At 40.1% G+C, this 23962-nt stretch overlaps 2 protein-coding genes across 7 annotated transcripts in view; one reads left to right on the top strand and one right to left on the bottom strand.

Moving 5' to 3' along the window:
- Positions 1–34: 34 nt before the first annotated feature.
- TIMM9 (translocase of inner mitochondrial membrane 9) lies at positions 35–17388 on the top strand. 3 transcript variants are annotated; one of them, XM_061462420.1, is made up of 4 exons: positions 35–152; positions 3644–3712; positions 4037–4132; positions 6777–7287. In XM_061462420.1, exons 2-4 carry the CDS (start codon positions 3674–3676, stop codon positions 6909–6911), a joined length of 270 nt encoding a protein of 89 aa, XP_061318404.1. In that variant the 5' UTR covers positions 35–152; positions 3644–3673; the 3' UTR covers positions 6912–7287. The 3 variants fall into 3 exon arrangements, with proteins under 3 accessions (XP_061318404.1, XP_061318405.1, XP_061318403.1); XM_061462421.1 differs by lacking the exons at positions 35–152; positions 6777–7287 and adding exons at positions 1646–3345; positions 17254–17388; XM_061462419.1 differs by lacking the exon at positions 35–152 and adding an exon at positions 1672–3345.
- Positions 15591–23962, bottom strand: part of ARID4A (AT-rich interaction domain 4A) — a 49933-nt gene continuing 41561 nt past the window's right edge. Inside the window, exons 18-24 of one of the 4 annotated variants that reach the window (XM_061462415.1) lie at positions 23413–23512; positions 23050–23251; positions 20660–21790; positions 20383–20487; positions 18586–18801; positions 17880–18026; positions 15591–17405 (exon numbers count right to left, since the gene is read on the bottom strand). In XM_061462415.1, coding sequence (XP_061318399.1) covers positions 17302–17405; positions 17880–18026; positions 18586–18801; positions 20383–20487; positions 20660–21790; positions 23050–23251; positions 23413–23512 — 2005 coding nt within the window. In that variant the 3' untranslated portion in view covers positions 15591–17301. The remainder of the gene's footprint in view (positions 17406–17879; positions 18027–18585; positions 18802–20382; positions 20488–20659; positions 21791–23049; positions 23252–23412; positions 23513–23962) is intronic. The other 3 variants (XM_061462417.1, XM_061462416.1, XM_061462418.1) reach the window with 3 other exon arrangements.

Here is a 23962-nt window from a genome sequence, read left to right as displayed (position 1 = left end):
GGCGCCCCGCCGCAGCCCCTCACGCGTGCGCGGAGTCCTCTCCCCAGTAGTGTCCGGAAGGGAACCCACTCCCGAGAGCTGCTCTCTTCCAGTAGCGCAGCGCGGGGGACATATAAGAGCATTGCGCTTCCGGCGGGAGCGTAAGCTTGCCGGTAAGTGTGTGCTCGCTGATTCCCCTTCCTGCGCGGGGGCTCCATGTGCTCTGGTGAGTGCGGGCGCAGCAGCTACTGACGGTCCGCTGCGAGCGGGAGGGCCCTGGCGGGGCCCTCAAGCGGTGAGGTATAGCAGTGAGGTATGGCAGGCTGGGCTGGGCTGGGGTCGACGGGGATGAGGGATGGAAGAGCTCCTGTGGGAGAAGGAAACCGCCTTCCGTTTCTGGAGCTGTCCCAGTGCCGGTGTCTGTCCCTCCGCTCGTACCGGCGCTGTTGGTCGGGGCTTGGCGTAGTTGGGGTCTCCCTGGGCAGAGAAGCTCAAGGTGCCCTTGAAAGTAAGAGCTGAAAGATGTAGTTAAAAAAACGGAAACAAGTATACAAAATCACGGTGAAGTTGTTTTCTTTCCTGCCACTTCAAGTTAGGGGTTGATGTTACTGTGTCAAAAGTATCAGTCAGGCTTAATCTAACTTAAATAGGCAATCACTTAGGGAAAAACGTGTTTTCTCCCAGGACAGTCACCCTTGGGTGTGTTCAGCCTGTTCAGAGGGGTTCTCAGGTGTCTGATTTCAGACTATGGTAACTTCAGCCTTGGGAAGTCTTCTGCTATTGATTTCTGTTGTCTTCAGAGCAGGGTCTAGCCCACAGCCATGAGATTGTGAATGATAATAATCTGTGCACCAGATCAGTCTGTTACCCAGTCATAGAATCGTAGAATCATAGAATAGTTAGGGTTGGAAAGAACCTTAAGATAATCTAGTTCCAACCCCCCTGCCATGGGCAGGGACACCTTACGCTAAATCATATCACCCAAGGCCTCGTCCAGCCTGGTCTTGAACACTGCCAGGGACAGAGCATTCACAACCTCCCTGGGCAACCTATTCCAGTGCCTCACCACCCTAACAGGAAAGAATTTCCTTCTTATATCCAATCTAAACTTCGCCTGTTTAAGTTTTAACCCATTACCCCTTGTCCTATCCCTACAGTCTCTCATGAAGAGTCCCTCCAGCATCCCTATAGGCCCCCTTCTGACCAGTCCCTTTCTCATCTCACCATGTGTCTCCAAGCGCTGAAAGTAGCATGTGAAAAGAGGAGGAAACCTTTTTGCCCTGAATTTTATGTGATTAGTTTTGCAGCCTGCTTATTTCATAGGTATTTTTTTCTCATAGTTTCATGGAAGAGCTCCAGGGCCTTAAGGAAGGGAGACTTCCTGGCTGTTGGTACTTTCCCAGTGAACCAGCACATCCAGATCATGTGGCCCTTGTTACAGAAGTTTATTTAGAGATAACTGCTTTCTTCAGTGTGACATATTTAAAAGTGCAGTGCTAAATTCTCAAACCATGTTTAGCTCAGAGGAAAGTAATCCAGACTCTGTAGGCCTGAAGCATGCTGGAGTTGTTTGAGCAGCTCTGCAAGTTCTGTGGTGCATTAGCTGAGGTGCAGAGCCCTGTAATGGATTCTTTTGTCGCCTACTTTTTCTTGTTCCACAGACTGGAGAGAAAGGGGACAAACAGGAAAACTTGAAATGATATATTTAGTAGACTTTAAGAATAAACCAGATATTCTGGGAATGTTTTGGTAGCGCATTTTTACATGTTTAAGGCAACTATCTATAATTTATGGCTACTGAAGAGGTGCAGTAGAGCCATACAATTTCACTGCCAGCTGTGCGGAAAGTTTAAAATACCTGCAGAGGTACAAGAGTTTCAGACACTTAAAATCAGAGTGTCATTGTGCTGATTTAAATCAGAGCTATCTCCGAAGTGTAACTGTAAAAACTTTGTGGAACTGCAGTTCAGTAAATCTAATTTTTAAGCTTGGCAAACTAGTTGGAGAAGAATAAAAGATGAGGTTTGTTGCAAACAAGCATAACGAAGCAATACCGAGCGTGAGAAAACAGCACTGACAGTTGAAGCCTTTAACTGTGCTTGGGAGAGGACAAAAGTCTTTCCTGTTCTCTGTGTTTTCTAACTCTCTGTTTAATAATCTACTTAATCTGACTCTATAGACTTGTCACTGATTTTCCTTCTAATAGGCTGAGAAATCTCAAGTGGGGTCACCATCCATTTTCACAGGTTGTCCCAAATCAAAGTCATGTCCAATTCTCCTAAAACAAATTGATTATTACATTAACCTGAGTAGCCCCTTCTGAGCAACCACAGGCTCTCCTTAAGATTAACCTTTGAAACTTATCTGCCCATGATGAATTCTTGGTTGTGGGGGTATGCATCTTAAATTCAGTATCATGTGCTCTTTGCCTCCAGTCCCTGAACTAGCTTACTGTGCAGTGGCAAAGCATAATGCTAAAAGGCTGATGTTATAATCCCTTTGCTGCTGGAAGGGAGTGTTGGGAGAGTGCACACTTGTGACAGCTCCACAGTGCTATTTTTAGTTGCTTAGTTTTCTTTCCATTGTACAAATTATTATTGTCTCTTTGTTCTTGTTTAGAAGGCTTGCTTACCCTATCCCTTACCCCTGCCAAGAAACTGGAATAGTTTAAGATTTCTAAAACATTAATGTCTTGCTCAAAATTTGGCAAAACGTAATACAGGATTAACTGTAAATAGCCCTCGCTAAAGGGCTGAATCAACTTTCTTCACAAAGAGATTGCACTTCAGTGCTAATTTTCCTTCCACAAGTTGACATGAATTAAACTGAAGGATCTTGTTCTTGTTAACATGTAATATTACTTTGCATTATCATCTGGGATAGGTCTTGGATAATGTGTAAATTAAGGGAAAAGGAAGACTACCTTTCAGTATCCTACTAGGAAACCAGCAGGGATGCTTTCAAGCCTCATTTACTGTGTTGGATTAGGAATGTGAGTCTTCCATGAGGATAATAGCTTAAATTCTTGGATCCATGGTTGTTCATTCTTCCCTTTTTTTCTGTGTATTTCACTTCCTTTAAGGCCATTCTCATTCTTCTGTGGGTTTTTACATTTAATTCACTATGTTCAATGAGCAGAACATTTGGTCTAGTTTAAGTGTTTGGTGAGAATGTAGCTACATAGAAACCAGGCATCTGCATCTCTGCAAGGTGTCCTATGCTGCATTTATTCGGAGTGGCTACAATTCCAATACTTGCCTTTCTTCCTTACTGTTTTTACAGATGGCATGGAAAATCACTGAAACTGTAAGGCTAGAAAATATTATTGCTTGCTTCTCCTTCCCACTCCCACCCTAGTTCTACTGTGTGAGTTTGAAAGCATTTATAGCATTTAAAGTGATTAAAAAAAAATTCTATAACTGTTTGAAAGGCTTAAAAAGTGTCAAAAGTACAGTAGTTAACAGGTGTATCTGTGAAGGTTTCATGCCCGGACATTTTTAACTGAGTGCATTTAAAATAGATAACTTTCTTTCAACTGGATGGCTTGAAAGTTCTCTAGCAAAGCTGCATTTAAACACAATTCAAGGACATAAAATTGATTCTGTTGTATAATGCTGCAGTTCATATATATGATTTTTGCGTGAAACTTGACTTTTATCTTCAGAACAGGTGACTGAATTGCAAGCAGCAGAATATGGCTGGACAAATCTCGGAAGCTGATCAGATCAAGCAGGTAAGATGCTGTATTCATGAGTGGTGCCTTTGAAGATCTTCTGTAACTTTGTCACATAGAATAAAAGGTGTAGGGCATCGAGAAGGACAAAAATTTTTTTTGTAGCAACCAAAATTTAAACATTTGGGCCATTGATAAACACAGTATAGTATCTGATTTGAAATACTAGCAGTATTTGGTGCTGACATATTCTGACTAATAGTAAATTTTTCTACTGACTCATTCTTGAAATGTTACTGTCACAAAATGGCCCATGCAGCTGTGCATAAAAAAAGTTAATGTAGAAATTTTTCTTAATACTCATTGTCCAATTTTTATTTATAGTTCAAGGAGTTTCTTGGAACATACAATAAAATTACAGAAAACTGCTTCCTGGATTGCATAAAAGATTTCACTAGCAGAGAAGTTAAACCAGAAGAGGTAGGTATATGCTTTTAGTGACCCTTTGGTAGAATTGCTGTATAGCATTCGAGTTTCAGAAGCAATTTAGGAAGTTTTGATCTTTCAACTAGTTAAAAAGGTAGGTAGCAGTCTTTAGTGGAGTACAGGTGTCTGGAATGTAGCAAGCAACTTAGTGGAAGAAACAGCTTGTCTGTAGTTTTTGCTTCTCCAGATATGTCCAAGGTGATGCCAGATACTTCTTTGCACCCTAATAGTCTGTTTGCAGAGAAATCAACCAAGCAACCGAAGTAAAGTGCTTTTCACGTATTAAGATCATCAGCTACAAATTATGGGGTAGGACCTCTTGAGGTTTTGTCGTTGTCTTTTCAGTATGTACACAAAGGGAGTCTTCCTGATCTCACTTGAATATTGGCTGCTTATTGCAATTCTGTGTATTTCATTCTCTGAGCTGTCAGTGGAGGTTCTTGTGCCTCAACTTCTGATGGATGGTATCTTTATGGACATGGAAGTTGCCTACCTGCAGCCTGCATCCCATTCTTTGAAGGTAGAATCCTACTGAAATACTTGTTTACCTGTCTATGTTCCCTGCTTTGTAGTGAGCCACAGAAATGCAGGTCTCCAGAGCTCTGGCTGTGAAATCCAATTCTGCATTGCAGGAAGCTCCATCACATCACAGACATCTGCAAAAAAGATTAAGCTCTCAATTACATTAGTTGCATGGGTTTTGCCTCACCTCTCCTCACCTGTTGAGAGGCTGTTTCAGAAGCTCATAATTTTGTTGGTTAAAAGTCTAATAAACTTTGCATGACTCTGCTGGCAGAAATAAACAACCCGAAGTTTTAAACTAACCATTGTTTTTGAGCATTTTCTGCCTCCTTGGACTTTAACTCCTCAGCATAGGTAAAAATTATGTCTCCTTTCAGCTTTTGTTCTGCTGCTCTAAGCAAAGCTCTCTTACCTTCCTTCCCAAGATGGATTCCTTGTTTCCCTGATCTTCTCTGCATCTGCTTTAAAAGAATTTTTATTACCTGTAGGAGGTCAGAATTATTTTAGATAGGGTTTGTACTATCTTTTAACAAGTCATTTTGAATTGCTTGAACAATACAAGGAGTGTCAGCTAACAGAACTGGCAGAGGTGTTGGCAGCACAACTCTTTACCTTTCTGGATGGTATTTGATTTCTGTTAGGGGACTGCACTTTCTCTGCTACCCAAGTGTTACTAGAATTTCTTTAAAAGTAGTAGTTCATATAGTCTTTCATTGAAGACCTGAAATCCAAAACAAATGAACACTCATTGGAGGGGAATTAAAGCTTTAGACCCCCAAAATACTTTTAGATTCCTTTTTTTTTTTTTCTCCTTTCTTTCTGTGGTCTGCAAAGGGCCATCAGTAGCACAGGAGCCATTGAAGGCTAGGAAGAATCTCTCTGATGGGTAGTAAGTTTTGCCCGTGATTATCCATTAGGGGGTTTCTTGCAGAGCATCTGGCTCTGGCCCCTGCTGGAAACACAGTGGTCTAGATGCACCACTGGACTGATCTTGCATGGAAATTCCTATGTTTCTCTTCCAAGTTGTAGTTTCTTATTATATAATTAATCTTAATACCTCCATGAATCTCCTTTGAGAGTCTCCATTTGAAACAACAGCTTCTGACCTTTTTCCCTACAGCAAGACTGCACTGCAAGTCTAGACTTCCCCAGGCACCATATCACAAATACCACACTCTCTGGGAGCAGTGGCTTGGGGTAGTTCCAGAATTTGATTCCTAGTGGAACTTGGCTCCTGCTCAACAGGTTTTGCCATAGCTGATGCCAGGTCAAGGAGAGAGAAGGACAGGTGGTATGCAAAGCTGCAATGTTTTTTCTTGTTCATTTTTAGCCCCTCTGCTTTTCACATCCCTCCATGCTAAGCAGAATCAAAGCAGTTTCAGATTTTCTAGTAATCAGGCAAATTTGGTGTCTTTCTATCTAAATTTGCTAACTTTTACAGTGACAGTAAACGCTTAGAACCACAATGCACAATATCCAATTGGTAAAACGGTTGCTCAGAAACCATCTCATAAATCTTTCTTTACACTTAACCCCCTACCCCAAACCTCTAAATTTAAAATATGCTACCATGGGTGGAATAGGCCGAGGTATTTATTTCCCTGTCCAGCTGACTGAGAACTTGAGGGTACTCTGGTTGCTTTTGTGCAGGTTAACCAAGGAGGTGCAAGAAGACTGATAGAAAAGGTTAAACTGAGCTAGCATACAGTAGACAACATCTGACTGTCAAAGATGTGTGCTTGTAAGCAAAACTTTAAAGAGACACTAATTTAATAGATTTATTATTTATTGCAAAATAAAATGCTTTACATACTTTCTCAAGAGGAGTCCAAGGAAGAAATGGTAGTATCTCCTAGATCTTCATGCTTTCCATGAAGACTGTCACATGAGAATTTATATTAAAGGATATTTATATTAAAAGATATTCCAGACATCCTTTAAAAACTAAACTTCCCATTTTCCACTGTGCACAACTAGGCCCTCACCTTGAAGCTTAACACGGAATATGAGATGTAGTCATCACATTGTTTATCCCTGTATATGATCATATCTTGGGTGCTGTTAGAGGAAGTGTTTTAATTACTGTTTGAAGCCTTCTGTTTCCCTCTTCCTCTAGATGACTTGCTCAGACCACTGCCTACAGAAGTACTTAAAAATGACACAAAGGATCTCCATGAGATTCCAGGAGTACCACATCCAGCAGAATGAAGCTCTGGCAGCTAAAGCAGGACTGCTTAGCGCACCTCGTTAGATAAGAGTGCTCTGTTCAGACTTTACAAGCAGTGTCAGTGTTTGTTGGGCAAGAACACATTTTGGATTTTCTACTGTCAGGATGTGTGTCCAGCAACTCACAGTTCTAGGTGCTGTTCAGACAGTAGAAACTATGGAAGGTTAAACAAGAAATTAGTCATGGTGGACTGGCAATGGAGTCTGTTTCTGAGGTTCTTTTCGCTCTACAATGGAATACTACTGATAGAAACTGCTCCAGGGCCTGCAGACTGGTATGTTTAACTTTCAAGGGTGGTGGGAGGGTTATGCTTCCTTTCTGCTAGGACTGATTCAGATAAATAAATGGAATATGGGAAATACACTTTTTTTTTATTTAATTAAAATGAATGGGAACTATACATTTGTATGTATGTTCTTTCCAGAGATATGCTTTCAGGACACTGCTTAAGCAGTGTTTTGTTGGCTGTGGTCTCATTCCTCAGCTACTACAGAGTTCTGTTTGTTCATTGCTGGTTTAAGTTGCTCTTAGGTAACAGAATCAGTTACTTTGTTTTAGCAGCTGGGGATTTGTGAATGTGTAATTTCTCTTAATTCGGGAAGAATTTCTGTTGAGCCATCCTCACAGAGCTTTGTGATCGTTCTGACTCTCCTAGAATGGTGATGATGAGAGTATCAAGGCAAGGGTGGTTATAAACAGATGGCTGCTGTAACCAAGGGGTTCAGGTAGGCAGAGATGCTCTGCCACCTTATCCTGAGGTTATGTTTGCCTCATGCTTCACCATGTCATTTACAAGGGATGTGAGTGCATCATTAGCAGTGCTTGTGCCCAAGGCAGCTCCTTGTTTCCCCTGGGGTCCTTCAAATTCAGCTCTCTTGTCTGAGGCAAGCATGATGCACTCCAAGCAACTAAGCTTGGAGTGCAATTCCAATTTCTCCTTTAATTGTGAGAGTGCCAAGAGGAAGTATAAGGTATGCACAAAGCAATGTTTCTTTTGCTGTTGGGTGAGTACAGAGAGAAGTCTGTGGAAACCACCTGTTCTGATGTGATTTTGGTTGAAAGGATTCTGACAGCTGAAATCCTGCAGTCACGCTGTCAGTACAGTAGATGATAGCTAACAGGCACATTTTACTTACAACTAATCAAATGCAGCAACAAAAGGAACTGAACATCAGGATTACCACACTGCCCATATGCTTTTTTGTCATTACCTTCCCTGTAGTTTTTTATTTCCAGCAGCACTTTGAAATAATGATTTTCTGCCTGTTTTCAGTTGTTTATTTTTTTAGATTGGAGGGTTTTTGTCTTTACTACTACAGCTCTCAGCTCTCCAGGCTGTGGATTACTAGGCCTGACAACAGCACAGTACACCTGCTGCTTGCACTGGATGCTGTTCTGTTTGCTGCTGTTTAAAGCTGCCACAGCTCTCCACAGAAATCTGTTCATGTGTCTTTTTTCAAAGGTGGAAGAAACAAGTATGTTCCTGCAGTCTCATTTACATATGTTTTCTACTAGCCATATTGCAGCTTTTTCCTATGTAGCCCATGCCTTGATACCTCGGAGATGGCTAAGAGCTTACTCTAAAATAGTAAAGGCTAAAAAAGAGCCCAAATAAGGCAGCAAGTCTCTGATGTTGTGGTCTCAAAAGAATAACAGGCTAATAATGTCTAGATTGCTTGCTAACATCGTTATGGCCACCACTGTTATGGTCGATTACAAATAATATATCCATAGTAAAGATTTAAGGCTTTCTTTAAAGCAGTCTTTTTGCTAAACATTGGAAAATAATATATGATTGGAATTATTTTCTGTTGTACTTCAGAGTGCAAAGAGAACAGTTGCTCAGAAAACCCCTCTCTTCAACGACCTGAAAAATGGAGCCAGGAGGTAGCTGATCTCTTTTCCCAAGTAACAAGTGACAGGATGAGGTAACAGCCTCAAACTGTGCCAGTGGAGGTTTAGATTGGCTATTAGGAAAAATTTCTTTATGGAGAGGGTGCTCAGGCATTGGAATAGGCTGTCTAAGGCAGTGGTTGAATCACCATCCCTGGAAGTGTTCAAAAACCGTGTAGATGAGGCCCTCAGTGACATGGTTTAGGGGTGGAGCTGGCAGTCCTGGGGTAATGTTTGGACCTGATAATCTTAAATGTCTTTTCCAACCTAGTTGATTCTATTCTATTAAAAGTATCACTGGAAGCATAACCATTGAGTTGACAGCTGCTACCTTGATAAGAAGCTGGCCAGACAAAAATTCTTGACTTCCACAGAAGCAATTTTCTTATAGCGACTGTAGTTTGCTTACAGATGTGTCTGTAATTAGAGTGGAAAACAAGTTGCAATATTGCTGCACAGAGATACATGCTTTTTAGGATAACCAATTTTGTCCTAGTCTAATTCACTCCCAAAATACTGTTATCTTTCCCTACCTTTCAGTCCACATTACTGTTTGAAGAAAGATACTCTTAGCTTGGAAACAGAGCACATCCACGTAACTAAAGCAGAAAGCAGCAGTGAAAACTTTCTTAATGGTTTCTTAAAGGTTAAATTGCTTTGCTGAAGTTTGACTTCCCTTTGCTTCCTTGATGAGTCAGCACATCCTGATGGCAGGCTCAGATCACGTTATTTAGAAAACTGCACCACATAAGATTTTAAGAGAATTTGTGAGTTGAGAATAGTTCATGACACAGTGTTTCAGTGCCTCTCAAGTGCTTTGTCAGTGTGTATTCTCACAGCGTTGCAGCTGGTCATTGCTCCTTGGAGCAAGATCTCCCAGCACCCAATTCTCACAAATATTTAACTGCAAATGCAAGAATTAGTATTTCTACAGCACCTGGATGGACATCTGTGAAGGCTGGGACAGTCATGTGAAGGCTGGGACAGTCATATGAAGGCTGGAAGTGTCTACAAAGGCAGGCCAGGCTATGTTTTCTGCCCTGGAAGAGTATTCTGACCTCCATGACATAGCTTAATCTGGAGTGTTCTCCATCCCTGTCTTTGAACAGCTTCAAGTTTCCAAGGCATAATGAAATACACAGCCAAAATCAGAATAAAAATGAGGATACAGCTTAGTCTCTGGATACGGTATTTATGAGGAGCGAGGAGAGTAGGTGAATCACCTTGATGGGACATGTTAGATTAGGGGCAGGAATGGAACCAATTCTGATTGAAAGAGCAGCAAAGGATGAAAACTGGAGTGCTGCTGAGGAAGGAATTCTGAGAAAGCTGTGAAAAAAAATAAGACGGAGTGGAGGTGGGAGGGCAGAGAAGGCAATAGGAGCACAGCCTCCAAAACCTAGCTTGATGGAAGGTGAGCTAGTGAGCAAATGTTCATGTGGAGGTGATGTTCATTGCAGCAGAGACAGAAACACAGACCCTTCCTTCTGAAATGTCTGAATGAGAAGGCTAGGAAAATATGCAATTGCTAATCAGCCCACACAAAATAAAACTATTTCAACGACAAGGGTCAAATGAGAGGCTTGCTCCAGAATGCCCTGTACATCAGTGGTACTGGTAGAATAATAGAATCAAACATCTGGAAAATTGTAATAGAGGTTCCTTGAATTCTCTCAAGGACCAGAAGCAAAGTCCTAATTTCTGTAACCTGCTGTTGAGCTTCAACTACTGAGCTCTCTGTTGGAAGACAAGGAATGTATTTGACTACAATCTTCTGTAAGTGAGGTGTGGGTTACACACCTAATGCCTGGAGATAAATTATGGTTATGATGTCAGTGCAACCCAGCTTTCCTCTGCTCTCCTAAATACCTAACTCTTGAAAACCAGAGTCTAAGCAACAGCTGTTTTTCTTAGCCAGGCTAGGAAATCAGCACACAGCATTTGTGGGATCCTGTTCTAATCTTGGGAAGTCCATTAAGCTCAGCTCCAAAATTTCTTCTATGACTCTGGCCCAAACTCTAAAACCCGCAAAAACACTGAGAGCTTGCGACACCTAAATATGCATCCTGCTTGCACCTTGAGTTTTAAGATGACAACATTAAATGAACTCAAAGTTACAACTCTTCTAAATACTAGATTACTATGTTGTTTGGGTTTTGTTTTGTTATTTTTAATTATGTTTTACCTTAACTTGGTGCTTCAGCGTTTTGGTGCTCTTCCTGTAAACACAACAGGGATTGTTCAACAGTCAAGCTTTAGCAATTCAGGACTGTAGAATGATGACGTCTCTTCTCCCAGGACTTCTCAGGTACACAAACAGATGCAACTGAAAGACTCTAAATCACTTAAAAAAAAACATAAAGAAAGGTTACACTTACAGACTACTTGAATGGACCAGGGCTCGTCCTGTGCAGCAAGACATGCTCTAATCACCTCATCGGTAGGAAGGGGGTTGTTGGCCGCCCCTGCTGCGTGTCTGTACTGTGGGGGCTGCTTAGATCTTGGGGCCAAAGTGCCTCTCGGCCACGGGAGACACGGGTCTCCTGGGGACGGCGGTCCTGCACCTTCTCCCCCGGGGCCTACCGCCCGCCCAGCCCTTCGCGGAGAGCCCGCCCGCCGGCCACCCCTTCTCCTCAGACGGGAGCGCGCTGGCTCGGGCTGGGCGCAGCGCGATGGCGGAGGGTTCTCCCCCTCCCCCGTCAGGGCCGTGTAGCCGCTGCCTCCTTTGAACTGCCGCGCCTTGAAACGCGGCCTGAGCAGGGCCCACGGCGGCGGCGGCGAGCCCTCTGGTAACACCCCTCAGGCTTAAGCAGAGCGTCCTGCAGCCAGTGTGTGCGGAGGAAAGAAACAAAACAAACCCCACAGGGTCCTTACAGGGTTCTATTGCCTTCGGGGTATGCAGGAAGATGTCTCAGAGGGAAGCGAAAGGTTGCGGCTGGCGGCAGGTGAGAAAGGTGACCGGGTCGCGGCCATGGCCGGTGGGGGGCCGCTTACCTGTGGGAAGGCGGCAGAGCTGGAGCCACCGGCGTGACAGGGCCTTAAACAGAAATCGAGAGAGGGAAACATGTCAAAACCGACAGTGCCAAGAGACCCAGGGCAGCGCAGGCAATCGAGGACTGGACTGCAAAAAGCGAGACACCATTGAGAAGCTGCTGGGATGGCACAGGATCACCACACAGGGTGGGAAGCAGAGAGTAAGCAGGAGAAATTAAGGGGTTGGGGGTTTTCCTTCTTTTCCTTTTTAAATTACTTTAAACCATACCCATTCCTAAGAGAAGTAGTTTTCAGGAAATAAATGAGCATTAAGAGACAGAGCTTGAAGCTGCACATACATGTAAACAAGTGGCTTGTTTACAATCCAGTCCACCCTTGTGCAAGAAAACGAAGTCTTTCATACAAATTCCACATCTTACCTCTGCTTACGAAACACATAGCTGGCAGGATCATGGCAAATTAGGTCAGACTGTACCCAGATGAAGGATTAGTGGAGGAGTAGTTTAGAAATAGCTGAAGACACTGACAGGTCTGGAATGGAAAATGTTCTTCAGTTATTCTGCAGGGAAAGGCTTTGCCAGCAGTACATAACCTTGCCCCTCACCAACAAGGCTCAGAGTGAGAGTTAAGCAAACACTACTGATAAACAACCTGCAGGTTTTCACAGCTGTAATGGAGCTCTAGTGCTGATTTTCTTTGCTGTTAAGCAATGAAACACAGAGGAGGTGAGCCTTGCAATACTTCTGTGGTTCTATTCATCACAAGTGAGCTGTACTAGTGAATTAAATGTCGTAAAGAGATGCTTTTTCACTTTCGAAAACTATTGGTGTAGCATTAGCAACAGCATAAGGTTACTAATATAAATAGCAGGTAGTTGCAGACCTGAAGCAGAACCAACCAGCACAGCCCTGCTCTGAAACAGAAAGGATTTCTCTGAAAATGGGAAGCAGGAATAGTAACATAAATAGTGCTGAGGTAATTCAAAACAAAGAGGAACCCAGGAAAGGCCTATTCTTAGAAAGGCTGAGAAACAGCTGTTTTCACAGTTAAGATTGTCTTATCTTTTCAGTTTTCTTAAAATGGCAATGCAGTGAGTATTTGGGTTGCAACTAATCACAAAACCCACCATGCAACTGCATTGAAACAAGCACATATTCAGACCAGTAACACTGCAACATGAGAAACTGAATTTATATATATTACTCCAAAGCAGTGCATGAGACTAAAAACTGCTCATGTAATCTGGGGAACTCACAAATTTCTGAAACAAGTAAAAAACACAGGTGAATACTTCTAAACTCTCCCAGAAATCTCTAAAAAAAATCATCATTCTATTTGGTGGAAGATAATTTGGTAGAATAACAGATTCTTCTCAAAATTTGCAGGCAATAGCTTGATAGAAAGTGTGAGTTAATTACAAAATATCTTTTTCCTAAGCCCTGGAATTACAGTGAGTCAGTCTCTGGCAACATCTCCACTGGTTCCCCGCTTTATTATGTGCCTTACATCCCCAGAGGTAGTCTATCCTGCACACTGTAGCAAATAATAAAACCCCAAGTACAGACAAGTGAAAATAGCCAAGATTTTAATGCACAAAATGCAAGGGCATGGTGAGGTAAACAGCTGGAGATACTTTTGTTAACTGATTCATCTTCTTTTGTTTTGGCTTATAAATCGGTCTTCCGGCTCATCTGTCAGATTTATTTCAAGCAATCAAACCAAACATGCTCTTAAGAAAACAGCACTAAGTCTAAGCACTACTGTTGTTAAAGAATTCCAGTAAATGCTATCCAGAAATCCCATTTGGCTGCCTCAGCTGTCCAAGAATATTTTTAATGGGGTAAAGAGGAACCTTTTATAAGAACATTCATTTTTTTTAAAATGTGGCATTCCATCTGGTCAGTAAACCAGAGAGAGAAGCCTCTCGAGTGAATAGTCTGACTGAGACCTGGGAATTGACAGTCCTTAGATTCAGATTCTTTTTCCAGCTCCCCATCAAAGCCATCCTGGGTAATTTTGGTAGCCATTACTATGTGGCTCCCTACCCTTAAAATGAGAATATGCATCCATGTCAAAAATTTCTGCCTAGTTTATTCTAATACTGCACTTTTTAAAAAAACATTGGATTCAGGCAGAACTTAACAAAGAGTGAAGAAGTGATTTAATCCCCTTTTTTACTACTGTCCTTCAAACTAAAGGCCTCTGCCAATCCCTGTGAAGGTCAGATACATTATGCTTCATGAAGAAACACACTTATTTTCCCTTGTTATGCTTTCACTGGTAATTACTACTGTAAATCTGTTTAACGTCTGTTGAAATAATGGCTTGTTGTTACTGTTCTGACATTCTCCTGCCAGATCTGTTCAAACTGTTGTAAGAGATTTCTCATCTGACAGAGCAGTCAGAAACAAGCAGAGATTCAACTGGGTGTTACATATTAGAGAGAAGAAACTCAGTAGTATACATGTAGCTGGTACGCTTTATGGAAAGGAAAAACTAAAACAAGTAGGGAAATTAACTTTTTCTTACCTTATGTCCTTGCATGCCAATGTTTCAAGCTTTTTCCAATTTTCAGGTATATGCTAATTAAAAAGTAATAGAGCTGCCAGAAATCTGATCTTTGTCTCCATTGCAGGAGGCAGGGGGAGCCAGAATTCTCTTGCAGCCCTCTTCTTTTTAAGTTTCAACAGCATTTGATCCCATAACCTTGTATTTTTTCTTCCTTCTAAACTTGAAATATAATTTTGAGAAAAACTGTAAAAGATAGAAGGCAGGATAACAGCATGAAGACTGCCAAGAGGGTGTTTTATTTTTGCTTGCTCTTGCAAGCATGATACCTAATCTCTTATTACAAAAAAGAATCCCAATTCAGTATAATCATAATTACTGTGTCCTCAACAGCATTAACTTCCATTCAAGGGACTGGAAGACACTTCGGAATTTATGTCAGCAAAGCAGAAATAAGGGGATTACAGTAAAGTTACAAGACCTGATTAGGGTTTCCTGTCAGTTTCACTTTCCATACAGAATAGTTAATCTTCCTTTCTCTATGGTACTTTTACATGTCATAAGAAACTACTTTAAACATCTGCTGAATAATCTGGCTAACTCATACACTTCTTGCCAGAAAGATAAAACTAGGAAATCAGTAACATGTTAGAGGCTTTGCCAGTGGCTTGGCAGAAAGTCCACCTTTCCTTGCATGTTTAGTGTTCTGCCAGAATAGTAATGTTAAATGTTACTGGGGTGGGGTGTAGGGCGTGTGGGTGTCTGTCTGTCCCTCTGTCTGTGAGTAAGCAGGTGGAAAGAGAAGTGAGGAAGAGAGTTCTCTATGTCCAGGAGTAACTGTCTGCTAGAATGGTTTCCATGTTTGATGGAACCATACCATCAGCCTTCCATGCAGTAGTTCAAACATTCCTGAAGGGCACAGAGAAGCAGTCAGCATACACATCAGTGCCGAAGTACTGATGGTCAAGAGTGCATCCACCACCTGTGCATGCTGAGCAAGTGGATGTGCCTCTAAGATCTCACTCAGTTTGCAGACAGAGGCTAGATATAATTAATCCTGTTATTTCACTGAATTTAAAATTGACTTCTGCAACTGATAAATGTGGAAGATAATCTGAGAAAACGTGACCCATGTTATTTCCTTTCAACTGTGCACTGCTTTTTATTCATAGCTATTATAAAATTAACATTAAAAGTTACCTCTGAAAAAAAAGTCTTTACAACAGTTTGTGGAGATTAATTTTCCTATTTAGGTAAGTCCAGACATTTACAAGAACAATCACTTAAATAAAAATAGAATATAAAGCCTATGTTTAAAACATGGCCTTTATTAACGCTGTCTAGAGAGCTCCATATTTATCTTACATTGAAATAGTTCTGCTTTGCTTAAGAAAAGACAGAAAAAGTGCATTTACAAGAGTACTTTTTCTTTAATTTTCTGCGAAAATGGAAGAAATTGGAATCACAAGTTGACAAATGTTGTAAAATGAGATTTCAAGAAACATCAATTTTAGTAATGCTACGCCATCACTAGTGTTTCGTTCTGACCTTCTGCCATGTGAACCAGAATATCCCGATATACAGTCTAGAGCATCTATGTTATTACTCTACAGCATATTTAACACAGAAAAAGGGGTTAAAAACCCCTTTCAATGTACAAACATGAATTAAAAAATTGATAAAAAAATCACTTTTATACATAATGTATATGCAAACTTTTAAATACACGGGTTTGGAAGAGTTATTTACAAACTTTCTGTCCGTGGGACAATCCACAGACAAAGCATACACAGTTGCTTTACTTTATTGTTGCATCTCAACTTTGGGAGATGCAAATCTGTTCGGCAGTACAGCAAACATAAGAACTTGCGACAAAGTATCTTAAGGGCAACCCAATAAATTTTGTTCCTCAAAACAACCTAAGTACTAGGACTGCCAAAGTTTCCAAATAAAGTCATAGTATTACCCAGATGCCTGCAGACAGATCTATGTTGTGGAGGCTACATCGACAGACCCATTTGAAATACAGGCATGGCTACTGGATAAAACATCCTTAAAAGCTGTAACTGATACATATGTTTTATCGAAAGAGTGAAGTAACCTAGATTTTTTTTTCCAATTTTATTAATATTTTAAAAAATACATAAAAATACAACATCCAATGTCTGAATAAATATATTTAACAAGTTGCAAGATACCTTATTTTACACAAAAATTTCAGCTTTAGAAATCTTGTTAAATAACTTCACTGTTGTTATATATTTCATTTTTTGTCTTTTTGTAACAAAATAAAAACTCTGAAATTACATAGAAAAAAGACAAAATATTTTTGTCAAGGGATAAGATAGTCCACTGAAAACCTATTCACAATTCCACTGTAAACATTAATAAACATTAAAATATTTGCATAATTGTGTGCTCAAAAATCCTATAAAAAGTGGAAGACTTATTACAGCTGTAGTTTTCAGTCAACTACACTTCCTTTCACAATTTATTTTGTCCCATTTACACCTTTAAAACTGGGCACATTACTGAACACGTACTTTGGCAGTTCTGTATAGCAAGTGCTTCCACAAAAAGGAACTACTCACCAAGAGTTAACGTACAGCTTGGCAAAAGTGCAGCAGTTACTCAATTCTTTTTGATAATACTTTGATGTCTGCTTGGTGCACTTGCTTTTCTAAGAGCTCCCTAGAACACCTGAATGCTTCATTGGATACAACTTTTAAAATTTGATAAGTGCCCTTTCTCTGCATTAATAAAAACAAAACAAAACCAAACACAATGACAAGCATGTCACATTGTGCCTACAAACCTTCAATTACCAATGAGCTTAATTTCTCTGAACAGTAAATTAAACAAAAGAAGAGGGTAGGAGGGAAGAACAGGTACAGTCCCAGCAGTGGAAGTGTGTACAGAATATACTTGGCAATGTCAAAGCAGTTGAGTGCTTTCTGTGGTTGTATTTCAGGATTTACGTCCATGGCAGCATGATGCTGGCAAGGCAGAGAAACATGCATCACCTGCATTCTACAGCAAGCACATTCTGTGGAGGAGAAGATGATGATGGACTCATTCCAGTGTCTGATGAAGCAGATGACATGGATGCTCCTGTATGTGACACTGAATATACAGAACAGATCAGCATCAGGTTATCAAAGTACAGATCAGAATGAAGGTTTCTTTGTCTAGCAGGTTGTTTAAGAGATCTCAAAGTAGTAGCATGATCACAGGAAACCAATACAGATTTTTTGTCAAGTGCTTTCATTGCTATATTCACATAAATTGGATGAGTAACCATACCCTTACTGCATCACCAGTCAACTGAAAAGATAAATCGGATGAGTCATTACACGGATTGAAGACCTAGCTTGCACTAAGAAATCCAAGTTTCTAATACACTGTTATAAAATAATCAGGGAATGTTTCTTAGGGTCAAGTTCTGAAGAGCCATAAATATTTTCTAAACATATATGCAAACGGATGATGACTTTTTTTTCCCCAAAAGATATTCCCAATTAAACTCAAGTTGCTTTGAGTTATATTTTCAAGAGAATTAACTCCTCATGGGAATCACAAAGCAAATCTAAAAGTTACCTTCTCTGTCCTTCTTTTTTAATCGTTTTCTTCTCCTGTCTATGGTTGCTACTTCTGACTTCAAGGACATGTAGTATTTTCGTATTTCCTGTAGTTTTTCTTGTAAGAAGGAGATCCTTTCAGTGCTGCTCATATTGTCTAGTTCATCTTAAAAGTGGGAAGAAAAAACAGCTTCATCAAGGTGATTTTACACAAACTAATACAATCCTGATAGCAGACCTTATAGCAGCCTGCCAGTGCTTAAAGGGGCTGACAAGAAACCAGGAAAGGGACTTTTTTGTGAGCAAGTAGTGATAGGACAAGGGGGAATGGCTTTAAACTGAGAGAGGGGGAGAAAGATAGAAGGAAGAAGTTCTTTACCGTGACAGTGGTGAGATAATGGAACAGATTGCCCAGGGAAGCTGTGGCTGCCCCATCCTGGCAGTGTTCAAAGCCAGGTTGGACGGGGCTTTAAACAACCGGGTCTAGTGAAAGGTGTCCCTGCCTTTGGTGGGGGGGTTGGATCTAGATGGTCTTTAAGGGCCCTTCCAACCCAAACTATTCTAGGATTCTATGATGAATCTTAAGGATCTACAAAACGCAGCTTAAAATTTAACATACTTCCATAACCAGGCCATAAAAGTCCTGTACCTAATTTGGAGCCCCACACTAATTTCAGAACAAATTTTCGTACAAATTCTCTCTAATCAAGTTAAAGAATTCTTACTGAGCTGAAAACTCCATTTGTATACTCTAGATGAAGCATTCTGGTGGTGGTGTTTTTCTCTGTGTTTATCCTTCTCTCCATCTTTGATGTGAGGCGAAATGACTCTTGCAGGTGATCGGGAAATCTTCTGTGGTTTGGATACATTTATGTGTTTTACAGGAGTACATTTACTTGAACTGTCTACGACAGAAAGGTCTTCACTATCACTACTTTGTCCTGCAGTAAGAGAAATGTACTTGGATTTAAAAGAACCCTTACGAACAACTTAGCATTTCAGAACTGTAGTTATAGTCTCAAAAAATAGTTAAGAAAAAAACTGATCCTTCTGGCTTAGGAGATCCCAGAATGCACACAAGTTAAAACCATGAGATTGAATGTATAGCCTTGTAAGACACAAAAGGCACTGAACTCTCAAGTGCATCAATCCTTAATGCAGGAGAAGGCAAGGGCTGACCAGGCCTTTAGTTAAAGAGCAATAATCTAAATTTTTACAGAAGTAAAAAAGCAGCTTATTAAAATAAGAATATTAGAGCACTGATAAACTATGTTTAAGTCACATATTTTGGTGTTATAATACTAGAATCCCCTTTTCAAAGATCAAAACTGTATTAATATAAGTAGGTAGCCCACGACTATATATGTCTACCAAATTGCTTTGCACATCTAAAGGAACAGTTCTGAAACATGACTAAAGCATAAATGCTTTAATATGTAACAGAAAATTTTAAGCTAATATATGCAAATATTTTAGACTGCCACAGTAATTTCAAAGTTTTACACAGGCATGTCACATATTTCTCAATATTGTATGTCAGAATTCTGATTTCAGTCTGATATTTAAAAACTGTAACAATACTGCCACAGGGCCTAAATGTATTGACTCATTCAATACAATCATCAGCAGAAATGTGGTACAGAAATGCGGTACAGAAATGCAAAAATCAAAATCTCTATAGTAAATTAAAAAAATAAGTCACATAACTGAGATAAACACATGCAAGATTTCTTTTGCTGAGAAGTTATTCTTTAGCATCAAGCATTTTTTCTGTACTTCATAGATGCATTTTTTTCCCCATGAGAAACACCTACTGTAATACTTTGAAGGAGATGTTCCTACTCAGAACAAGATCCCCTCTCACAAATTCATAACCAACCCAATTATTGCACCCTTTCAGTACTTAAAAGGTGCCTATAAGAAATACAGAGAGAGACTTTTTTAGAGGGCCTCATGTGACAAGACATGGGGTAATGGTTTTAAACTAGAACAGGTGAGATTCAGGATGGATGAGAGTTAAAAATCGTTTAGAATGAAGGTGGTAAAATACTGGCACAGGCTGCCCAGAAGGGTGGCAGATGTCACCATCCCTGGAGACATTCAAAACCAGGCTAGATGTGAGCTATCTGATCTAGTTGAGGATGTAACTGCTCAGTGCAAGGGGGGTGGACTAGATGAACTTTGAAGGTCCCTTCCAACTATTTGATGACTCTATATAAAAATGATTGTAATGGTAAATACTTAGTAGCTGCTAATATATGTTGTTATTAAAAGCTTCTCCTAAGAAGTAATTAAAAATAACCAAGAGATCTCCAAGGAACACTGCTACTGCAGAGCTGCCAAGTTCTGTACAGTTAACAGCCAATAATCATGCACCTTAATAATATTAATGAATAATCATGAATAATAATTAAAAACCCTGACAAGGAAGTCCCACCCAATAGAAATAATGGGTAACAGTGAGAACAGTGTGCCCTTATGCATGTTGATAGGGCAGCATAACCTCCCGCCCTCAAATGTACCTGTTCCATTCTTTTCATTTTTGGCTGCAGCACTTGTTCGCTTTGGGGTACGCTTTTGTTTTTTTGCCAGTGTTCCACTATTGCTATCACTGGGTCTTTTTTGACCTAAATGAGAAAATAAAGGAAGACAAGACACCTCAAATATCTCTGCTACTTGCAAGCTCTTTTCGTATAAGCAACAAATAAATTTAAAACCAGAAGACAAAACAAACAGCCTACTTTTAGTAAAACCAGACTTAAAATGACTTCGGAAATCACTGTTGACAGGAATGCTCACCTTTCTCTCCAATCTCTCTTTCTTGCACAGATAGACTACAGGTGCTTGATGTAGTACTGGCTTCAAATCCATTAGCAGACTCACTTTCACAGAGACCTTCTTGAGACTCTTCCACCACACTGTCGACTTCAATCGTCATGTCACTTTCGCTCTTGATACTACGTGATTCATCCTGGCTAAGCGTAAGAGGCGAGATCACTGAAAAGCTCGACTGGATGGCAGCGGGTAAGGCAGACAGATTGGGATTTGAAGCATTAGGATCTGGCTTTTCTGATATGATGTCTTCACTACTGCTCTTCTCCTTTTCATCCAAGTCATCCAAGTCTACTTCATGGCACAGCAGTGTTTCAGGACCAATCTGAGGCATTGCATCATCCTCATCTTTTAAGGGAACATTCTCATTTTCTTCAGAAGGACGTTCAGAGATCTCATTTCTCAGCTCGTGAGTGTGCTGAACCGACTCTGCCACCAGGGATGGCATTTCCTCATTCTCCGTTCTGAGGGACTCTTCAGCATTCAGCCCTCTACATTCTTCTGCTCCAGTACATTCATTGGTCCTCTCTTCAGATACAATATTTGGCACTTCCATCTCACTCTGTCGTCGATTTCTCTTTTCAGGTGATGCCTGTTCTAAAGTTTTCCTTTTCAAAAGCTTCTTATCTTTTGTAGAAGGTTCCATTTCACTTTCAGTAGTGCTGGAAATTTCTTTACAGTCCAAGGAAGACATGTCTAATCTTTCAGGTTCTGCAAGAGATTCATTTGCAACCTCTTCTTGGCTTCCTAGTGAAATCTTGGCATTCTCTAAAGACAGATCTTTTGTCTTGCTCCTTCTCCCTTTACTTTTAGGTGATTTTTCAGCCTCTCTTTTGATTTCTTCTGTTTGTTCTGTTTTATTTCCCAAAGTCTGAACAATTTGTTCACTTTCTTCAACTTCCAGTTTCAGTGTTTCTAGTGGCTGTACTTTAGTCCTGTCATTTTCTTTCAGTGCATGAGGAATCTTTGGGTTTTCTTCATCTAGCTTCTCATCATGTAGCTTTTCACTTTTATCCAGTTCTGAAGTTTCTGGAGAAAATTCTTCATTCAAATTCTTTTCAGATGATTCATCTGCTTCGCTGTCAGAAGAGCCAGAGTCTACAAATTTGAAAAAAGAAGGAAACAGCACCTTAAATCATCAATTACAACACAATTTCCTTTTTCAACCACACAAAAACTTTCTTCCACATTCACATCAGTTTAGAATACACAATTTCAAAGTCCTGCACAATTCAATGCACTTATTACAGTTCTTATTTTTACTCAAAATTTCTATGAAACTGCAAATAGTAGTGGTGCTATCTGTGTTCCAGATGCATTTGGATGACACTCTTAGTCTTAGTTTTAGGTAGTCCTGCAAGGAGTAGGGAGTTGGACTTAATTATGAGTCCCTTCCAGCTTGAGGTATTTGGTGGTTCTTCTGTTATTTCCCCCAAACAAGCTGGTATAAACAAATTACAGTTTATAGTAGAAAAAACACATTCCCATAATCTGCTATCTCTCTGTGGAAACCGCCTGCCCCACCTGACATTACAAAGCAAAAAACCCAACACTTCTCCCCTCCATGCGCCCCCAAACAGTAAAAAAAACAAACCCTTCTACACCACAATATGGACATTTCACCATTAACTATTGTACAAATCTATTGTATGCACCATATGCAGAGCAAGCATATTTACATTACCAGATTGTTCAGGGATCTGTGCTGAAAGCAGACAGTGGTTTCACTTCAGTTCTTTTTCACAAAGACTTAGAAATACCAAAAATATTGCTGTCTTTTGTATATAATTAACAACTTAGGGTGCATGATTTAGTACTGGGATTGAAGACTTAAATACCACAATGAAGACTATCATTATACTACTAGAGTTGGTCTGCTCATGATTAGGACTGAAAGGCTCTGACTAAAGAATATGGAATTATTTGCACAGTCATTTCCATGCCATAGCTCTTCAGTGAGCAAACTCACTACTCCTCAGCAGTGTCAGCTCAACTATTTCCTCAATAAAATTCACAGGGATGAACAAAAAGTTAAAAATCAAACTTCTCTTCAAAAAAGTACTGAAAAACCTCAAAAGCCTAAGCACTCACTGTTTGAGTCTCCACCAGAATCAAACATTCCTGGGCTACGTCTCATCTGCCTGTGAGGTGTTGCTAAAAATCAAAAGTGTTCATTTTTATAGAGTAAAACCTGCGCCAAAATTTTTTTCCGTTCTGTTGCTTGTACACTGACTGGATAAGTAGGACTTTAAACCTGCTGACAGCACTGTGTTCTCTGAAGTGGTCATATTAATGCACCGCATGACATCACTCTTTACATGCACTTCCATGCCAGAACATGAGTGCACCAGATGTACCTTCTGTTCCATTTGGTAATGGTGAGGAATCTGACAAGTTGTTCCGTGCACTTCTGGCTCCTGATTTACCTTCACTAGTAGGCGTTTTGGATAAACTGCAGGACGTGTTGGATGGAAGAGTAGATTTCAGAGGGGGTCGCCCACGCTTTGATTTTTGTTTCTCCTCATCCTTCTTCTCATCCTTCTCACTGTCTTCTTTATTCTGAGGGGAATACAATGAATGTTTATTAACATTTCACTGCTGATCACCAAAACCTTTTGCTCTACACTTCTATTAAAAAAATAGTTTGTGGACTGAGTAACTTTTTTGAAAAATAAGGAACTGTGATAGTCATTAAGCATTGTACTACAAAAAAATATTACTGAAATAACTATTACTTTTGTTTTTTTCTTCTGTTTTCTCTTTGGTCCTCCTTTGTCCACAGGCCAGATAATACGATCAGCTTTCACCCATTCATCGTATCTAAAAGTGAGAAACAACATACTGTTATTATCACTAAATAATAAAAATTCGTTTGCAATATGGGGATTAAAAAGACTGAGTTACAGAAAATACTTATTAAAGAGAGTGAGGAAAGTAGAGAATATATTTACAAATGCACGCGGTATCTGGCATTACAAAGATGAATTGCACTTCTAGCCCACAAAAGATTTATGGGATGGGGAAATGGAGACGCAAACTTCCCTGTCTCTTGCTAGCAAAGCACTGAAACCCAGGGGACTGCATCAGCTATAGTTTTGTCAATTATTTCACATCATATACAAAAAGCAGTTTTCACCACAATAGTAAAATGTCATTTTGGTTTTTCTTGGTTTTTCTTTTTTTTTTATTTTTTAAGGTAAAATTTTTAAATTATAGCAACAAACTGCGTGAGATTCTGAAAAGCACAAATACGCTGCTAGTTCTCCTTAG

The sequence above is a fragment of the Pezoporus flaviventris genome, unplaced genomic scaffold (assembly GCF_033815535.1).
Source record: "Pezoporus flaviventris isolate CSIRO_AGI_PZ_B2104156 unplaced genomic scaffold, CSIRO_AGI_Pfla_v1 ptg000035l, whole genome shotgun sequence".
NCBI classification, from domain to species: Eukaryota; Metazoa; Chordata; class Aves; order Psittaciformes; family Psittacidae; genus Pezoporus; species Pezoporus flaviventris.
The sequence above is the reverse complement of the archived record's forward strand: the minus strand, read 5'-3'. Positions and strand labels throughout refer to the sequence as shown.

Coding starts and splice junctions, on each gene's coding strand:
- TIMM9 (XM_061462420.1), top strand. CDS start 3,674: ATGGCTGGACAAATCTCGGAAGCTGATCAGATCAAGCAG. Junction 3,713..4,036: donor AAGCTGATCAGATCAAGCAG/GTAAGATGCTGT, acceptor TTTTATTTATAG/TTCAAGGAGTTTCTTGGAAC. Junction 4,133..6,776: donor GAGAAGTTAAACCAGAAGAG/GTAGGTATATGC, acceptor CTCTTCCTCTAG/ATGACTTGCTCAGACCACTG.